The 7,784-nt window shown below is 44.4% G+C and overlaps 1 protein-coding gene across 1 annotated transcript; it reads left to right on the forward strand.

Annotated features, from left to right (window-relative positions):
• The first annotated feature begins 295 nt into the window (after nucleotides 1-295).
• On the forward strand, nucleotides 296-7,106 carry psmd5 (proteasome 26S subunit, non-ATPase 5). The gene is made up of 10 exons (XM_049021039.1): nucleotides 296-486; nucleotides 1,486-1,630; nucleotides 1,711-1,824; nucleotides 1,918-2,046; nucleotides 2,434-2,543; nucleotides 2,804-2,946; nucleotides 3,032-3,223; nucleotides 4,167-4,276; nucleotides 5,690-5,830; nucleotides 6,251-7,106. The coding sequence occupies exons 1-10, from the start codon at nucleotides 314-316 to the stop codon at nucleotides 6,506-6,508; spliced, it is 1,515 nt and encodes a 504-aa protein (XP_048876996.1). The 5' UTR covers nucleotides 296-313; the 3' UTR covers nucleotides 6,509-7,106.
• The last annotated feature ends 678 nt before the right edge of the window (nucleotides 7,107-7,784 follow it).

Consider the following 7,784-nt stretch of genomic DNA (forward strand, 5'->3'; position numbering starts at 1 on the left):
ATAAAAATCCATACAGCCCTACATAATTAAAACCAGCAAAGCAAACAGACAAGCAAAGAAATAAACACACGCAAATACGAAACATAATCAGTATATTAATTATAAACCGAAATTCAATGCATTACATATATTTTTCCAGATTTAAATTAAATTTGTATAGCAATCGGTTTGACTTTGGGGTATTTATACACGCAATGAAAAACTGCAGGAACTCCACGAATTTTGTTCTGCATATCAAATGCAGGCAAAAGGAACCGACTGACACGAGCGCGCTGTTCTCGCGAGGTTTAGCGAGATTTGCCATTCAAGCAAGATGGCTGCCTCCATCGAGAGCCTCCTCTCGGAGTTGTCGGGACTCGAAGATCCAGTAGAAGAATTGAAAAATTTAAGAACAGTGGTTTTAGCAACACCACTAGAAACGCTGAAAGAGACTGTGCCTGGCCTGCAACTTGAAATAATATTCTCTCTTTTAAACACCAATGACAGGTGCGTACAGATTCTTGAAATACTGCTGAGTCAAGTCAGTTCAGTGTGGGTGTTTAGCAACAAGCGAAAAAGCTTCAGATCTCAGATCAATTATAGTTACTTGTAAGTTGTCGGTGGTTAGGCAACCATATACAGAGACGGAAATTGTGATGCTGACTTCCTTCAATTTCGACACCCGCCCCGTGCGCCAGCGAGCCGGTGTTGGGGGGCTCATCTTGGGTATTTGCCGTCCAGTGGTGTTCGCCTTGGACATTTATCCCAGCTACATGTCAGTACGCCGGTACATCAGCACACGAATGGGGTCTCGAAAGAGGGTGTCTCGTGAACGGGACCATCTAGTTCATCCGAGAACGAACCGAACAGATATTCTCTCTCATCTAGCTATAGGATAAAGCAGTCAATTATTGAACGAAATGAGTATTTAATTGAAAGAACTGAATGAATTAACTGTGACCGAAATCAATTATTTAAAATATTTCTTAAAAAATAACTAATCGTACGTAAAATGCGAAAGATGTGCAACACAAATACCTGTGCATATCCATCCATCCATCCATTTTCCAAACCGCTTATCCTACTGGGTCGCAGGGGGTCCGGAGCCTATCCTGGAAGCAATGGGCACGAGGCAGGGAACAACCCAGGATGGGGGGCCAGCCCATTGCAGGGCACACTCACACACCATTCACACCTACGGGCAATTTATCAACTCTAATTAGCCTCAGCATGTTTTTGGAATGTGGGGGGAAACCGAAGTACCCAGAGGAAACCCCACGACGACATGGGGAGAACATGCAAACTCCACACACGTGGCCCATGTGGAGACTCGAACCCGGGTCCCAGAGGTGTGAGGCGACAGTGCTAACCACTGCACCACCATGCCACCACCTGTGCATATGAATCTGTTAATTTTACTTAAAAACAACGGGAAACAAGAGTTGGTATTTACTGATGTTTCTAAGACTGAAAGGGTGTGTTTTTGAGCTGTTTAATTTTTTACAGGGAACAAACTGAGCTGTGTGTAGTTATTTTGGGGCGCATTCTGCAAGCGCTGGACCCGGTTCACCTGGCTCAGAACTGCAGAAATGAACTTCAAGCCGGACTGATCCACTCGGATGACTCCGTCAAAGCTCTGGCCATTTCACAAGTAAGTATGTCCTGCTGGTCTGGGAATGAACGACACCTTTCCGGTTTCATTTTGCATTCAGTTTCATTTCTTTTGTCTAGGTTGTGCGGATTGTCGAGCACACTCAAGCTGTCACAGAAATTCTCAACAGTCAAGATCTGTTAAAGACAGTAATCCATAACATTGGTGGAGAAAAAATTTCTGTGGCCAAAGAGGTAACCATTTTCATAGGAGTGTAGCTTAGTGTACTGCTCCATGCGTTCCATGAATTGACTTGTTTGGTTTTTGACTCAGATTTTTTTCCCCAGGCTATTCAAGCTCTCTCCAAACTTACTCTTACGAAAGTGGGCTTAGATGCGCTCTTCCAGAGCAATTTACTGGAGCACTTAAAGGATGTGATGGCCATGAACGATGTTGTCCGATACAGAGTATATGAGGTAAATGTCAGTACTCGATAACTGTGACTGAAGTTTTATAATGCACATGTAGTACATATTTGATGAATTCTCAGGCAGTAAAATGTTTCGCGTTTAGTCATGGGTGTATATTTGGGTGTGGATGGTGGGCACATGTCCCTATCAATATTGTAGGAGTACCGTGTGTGTTTAGGGGCGGGGGGGTCGGGCTGATTTGGTTCCTACCGATGCAGAAACTATACCTACACCATTGCATTTGGGTATAAAAATCTTGGTGCTACAGAAATCGCATATTGAATTTACCTTTAATAAACATGGTTCCTGCCAGAAAACAGAACTCTGTTACATATTCATGCTTTAACTGTAAGAACAGCTGACATGCAGCCAATGGCTGCTTCCCCTTCACAGCTGGTCGTAGACATCGCCTCGGTCTCACCGGTTTCCCTCGGTTACTGTGCCAATGCCAGCTTCATCTCACAGCTGTTTGCCGAAATCACTGGTGATGATGTGCTCGTTAGGTGAGATGAATCTCATCTTGTCGTAGTATATACTATACAGTATAGTATGCTTAAGCTTATGGTACACTTAGTATGTATTACATTACATAAACACACGCATCATAAGTGTTCCAACATGTAGTTAAATGAATGAAAATTCAACCATAACGTGTAATTGAATAATAGTCCCCTATGCAGTCCACGTCGGGTGATATTCTGTCTCATTAACCCATTGTTATTGGTAGTATTTTATTAATGTATTTTTTTTTATTGATTTTCAGAGCCACAGCGATTGAGATGGTCACTACTCTTGCTCAGAGTCAGCATGGCCGCCAGTACCTGGAGCAGCAAGGCATCATGGACAAAATCTCCAACATGGTCATTGGGGCCGAGTCAGACCCCTTTTCCAGTTTCTATCTGCCAGGTGAGGTGGCTTTCCAAGTTTCAACTGTAAGACAGCCCTGAAGAAGGAGCATGGTCATGGTATGCGTTCTCTTTGGTTCTCTCAGGGTTGGTGAAGTTCTTCGGCAGCCTGACGGTCATGGACAGCCCCCAGCAGATTTGCGAGTGCTACCCGGCATTCCTGCGGAAAGTGTTCGAGATGACAGTGGACCAGGATCCAGTGATGGTGGGGGTGGCTCTGGACACACTGGGAGTAGTGGGATCGACCGTGGAAGGCAAACAGGTGCTGCATAAAGCAGGTTGGTGGTGTTGCTGACATCTCGCGGGTTTGCGGACCGCAAGCGTAACAAGTTTGAGAGGCATTTTATTTTTTTATGAGCACTGCTGTAGATGCAGTGGAATCTCGCCTTAAGTGATACTCATTCATTTATGTTGTTTATTTAGCCACAGTTTGCATTATTGCCCCCATACACATTAAGACTGAAATGCTTTTAACACAAATTACAAACTGCTTAAATTACAGATATAAACTTAGGGAAGTCATTTCACATGGAAATCATTAAAATCTGCATGACTGATGAATAGGGGTTCTGTGGGGTTTATTTTGTAAAATAAGGATCTCAAGACTTTCCCCAGCTCCTGATTATTTATGTCGATGTATCGAGGTTTTCAGAGATCAACTGGTTCCCTGTTTTTCTACAGAGCAGTCTTTCCCAATCCGGTCCTCGTGGATCCGCAGACAGTCCATGTTTTTGCTCCTGGCAGGGAGCTGGGAGGGAGCAAAAACATGGACCGGCTGTGGGTCCCCAAGGACCAGATTGGGAAACACTGCTTCAGTGTGCCTGGAATAGTTCCGTACTGCTGTTCCTAACCTGCTTTTCCATATATGGTCACTACCAGCAAATATAGGCAAACCTACCCAGAATCTGGGATCTGCTTATCTGGGATTGCACCTGAATTTATATTGAATTCAAATTCTGATCAGTGGTCATTGTTGACAAACAACAGCGCACAGCGTGCAGCAACGAAATGTGTGCCCTGCATTTAACCCATATGTGACTTAGCAGGGGGCAGCTAATTCAGCACCTAGGGAGCAGTGCTTGGGGGTGCTACCTTGCTCAGGGTACCTCAGTGGTGCCTTGTTGGTCAGGGATTTGAACCAGCAGTCTTTCAATAACAAGTGCGCTTCCCTAACCATTAAGCCACCACTGCCCTGAGACCCTGCTCTGGTTCTGCTCTCAGGTGTGGAGTTCCAGCGTGTGTTGAAACAGATGAGCCAGCTGGTCCGAAATGCGCCCACAGACCTGCGAGTACGCTGCCTGCAGGCTTTGGCCCTTCTCCTCAGCCTGCCGGTGAGATGTCTTTCGCTGTGCTGGGGGTCCTTTCGGCAAAATTTGGTATCTAACGGTGCCGCGAGTGGAGGGATCGCTGATGACACATTGCGGCTCTCTGTAGCTGTGAAAATCCATCCGTGATGCGTAACCTTTGCTGAATTTTGAAGCCTTGCGTCGTCTTGGGTAAGGGATGTTTTTGAAGGCAACAAGGAAATGACTTTGCGGTGACGGGTTTGAGATGCAGCACGCTCCTCGCCTCACTGTTTGTTCAGTTTTACAGTTATGGTCACCTCACCAGGACATGGCAACAAGATTGTTTTTCGTGTCATTGAGTGCTATACAGACATTAGAGAAACTATATTGATCCCTGTGGAGAGATTCAAAAGTCTTCTCATACCCTGTTATTCCCTTTATATATATATATATATATGTGTATGTGTATGTATGTATGTGTGTGTATATATATATATATATATATATATATATATATATATATATATATATGAGAGAGAGAGAGAGCTTTGTACAGGTATATATAGTGTTACAATATATACGTTTTAAGCCAAGATACTTTTGATTGGTAGTTCCTCCTTAATAATAAAAAACGATTATAATTGTCTGTAAATGATATACAATGTATTACAACTCAATTAATAACCTGCTTATCAGCCTTTTATAGACCATTTATACAAGTAGTCCTGTTGTACAGTGGTAGCATATAATGACCCACTGTCCATATCTACCTTGTGGTACAGGATGCGTGCAGTTATGCATATGAGTGGGACAGCTACAGTATAGAAATGCACCCAAACTGACTCGTGTCCGGTGGTCCTGGTCCCAAATGTGGCCGTAAGTCGACTCGAGGCTGTACAAGGGATTAGAGCACAGACTCAGCCTGTCAGTATCCCGGAGCAGTTTGCGATTAAGGGACTTCTGTCAAATGGCGGTATGATTCTGTGGACCATGGGGCTCAAACCTATAACCAGGGCTTGGGCATAGATCCTAAGCAGCGGAGCCGAAAGACCTTAGCGCTCCGTCTCCTATGCCATTACGCAGTTAGTTTGTGAAAGAAATGCAGAAGCTCCTCCGAGACTCAGGGACTGCCGACAGCCGACAGAAAAAACATCAGAGATTTTATGTTCTGCTTGTTTTATTGTCTGGTTATCTGCCTCTTTATTGTCTTCTGACCACTGAGGATTATCCAGCCTACTGCATGCTGCCAATCCAGATCCCCCTTTCAGTTCCAGATTGCTAATCGAAGCAGAGCAGGACCACAATGTTCCAAAATAATGTTTGGTCTGTGATATATATAAAGAATTGCCCCATGCAAATTGATATCCATTGGCACTGCATGTTGACACGTAGCCTCCGCTTTGGTCCGGGTCTGCAGCTCTCACTCCTAACGAGCTGTGTGCTCCTACACGCTTACAGGCCGAGCAGCAGACTGAAGACCTTCTGGGCTTGACTGAGTCCTGGTTTGATTCCCTGTCCAACCAGCCCATGCACATGTTCCAGAGCATCAGCAGCCAACCTTTTCCTGAGCTCCACATTGGAGCCCTGCGCATCTTCACAGTCAGTAGATCTCTATGACTTGGGATGGATGTGTTGTGGTTGGATGTCTTTTACTGTGTTCTTGGTCTGTTGGGTCGCTGAGCGTTGTACAATGCTCTTCTACTACAGAAAATATATTTTGGCAGCGTTTTATTTAATGGACCTTATGATAGGGTGCTAGGAAGCTCCCATGAGCCATGTGTCGTGCTACATAAAGTGCTTAAATGCTTAAGTAGCTCTATCAACAGCTGTCGGTTGCTAGGAAACACAGCGTGATGGGCTGTCACAGGACATTTCACAGTTTCATGAGCAATGCATCAAGCCTTCATAAATGATACATGACTTAGGAAAGTTTTATGTAAAACCTTTTAAATCAGAAGTGTTACCCTTGGCTTTTGGTTACGGAAGTAAAGCTGCGTTTGTCTCCCTTTGCACCTGAAGGCTGTAGCGAATCAGCCCTGGGGCCAGAAGCTGATGATGGTCACGCCAGGCTTCGTGGAGTTTATTGTCGACCGTTCAACAGGACCAAGCAAAGAGATGAAAGACGCCAAGTTCGAGCTGGTGAAGGCGCTGGCGAATTCTGCGTCCACGGCCGAGATCTTTGGCAACCAGAACTATCTCCGTCTGCGGACGTACATGCGCGAGGGCCCGTACTATGTGATGGCCGTGTCATCGGTCACAGTGGAAGGGGCCGACTGAGAGCCAGCCGCACTAAGCAGTCACTCCTCTTTATATGGAGGAGGACGTTACAACCGTCTCATGTATGAAAAGACAATGTTCCTGTTTTTGTAACTTGCGCCCATTAAATGCACTATTTTTTTGTATTTCTTTGATATTATCTAAGTGATATTAAAACACCAACCAGGCTTATTGTCTTTGTCCCAGTGAATAAGTAAGATCTACTGAGACAGGAAAATTTGAATCTTTAAATGTTTCTGCTTGGCGAAAAATGACGATGTTCACCGCTGGACAGTAAAGTATTTTCACTTGTTGCAGTGCAGGTGGTGTCAAGCCAATGGGTCTTTGAGGATTCATTAGTTATTAAGGACTGATTCTGGAGGCTTGTTTTTCTTATCAGTTAACCTATGGATGCGGAGTGATCACTTACTGTCTGCTTCTGTAATACACCCCCGGGTGTCTGAGTGGGTGTTTTCGTTTTCATACAGGGCTCCGTTTCTGAGAAGCACTTAAGTCTTGCAGCTGTTCACTCACTCTTGCCGCTGCCGAGGTTTATGACCTGCTGTCATTTGTCTTCATCCTATTGTGATACTTCTATAAAAATCGTCCTTCACTTGCATTCATGTCTTCCTTCAGACTCTTTCTGTGTTTAACAGTCATCATAAAAGCATAATGGGCCTTAATGGTTTTATCTAACCTTTGCAAGGACATGAGGTAAGTAGCAGCTGCCTGGCATACTAAAGTTTTGTCGTCTGCCAAAATTCATTATGGGGATTCACTCCTGCTCAGCAATATTCATTGTGGGACACCCCAAAGGCCAGGGCTACTTTTTAATACCAATTCAGTCTGGGAGGGGTGGGGGGGGGGGGTTCCCAGAAAGCAGGATTTGGTTAGCTGGATAACTAAAGACAAACATGAAAATTGTCCAATGGGAGCAGTGGTGTGTGATGTTATTATTGGACAATCCTTACATTCCGCTTAAGTTATCTGGCTAAAGACGAAATCCTGCTTTGGGTAATGCCCCCCCCCCACACACCAAAGGGAAATTACAAAATGTATAAGTTGTATAGGTATATGCTGTATAGACAGTGTGGGACTTAGTGGGTTGGGTTACCAGTTGACATCCCAAGATTGGCAAGATGATGTCGTCACTGGCCCCATGAACAAGACCTTAACAAAACCATATGCTTTGGGTAAGTAAATATAGCAAAACTACGTTAATCACTGCTACAGTGTGGTAAATGAACCGAAAATTTTAATGGTTATCACATACCTGTAACATTCATTTTAATTCAGT

The sequence above is a fragment of the Brienomyrus brachyistius genome, chromosome 7, assembly GCF_023856365.1.
Source record: "Brienomyrus brachyistius isolate T26 chromosome 7, BBRACH_0.4, whole genome shotgun sequence".
NCBI lineage: Eukaryota > Metazoa > Chordata > Actinopteri > Osteoglossiformes > Mormyridae > Brienomyrus > Brienomyrus brachyistius.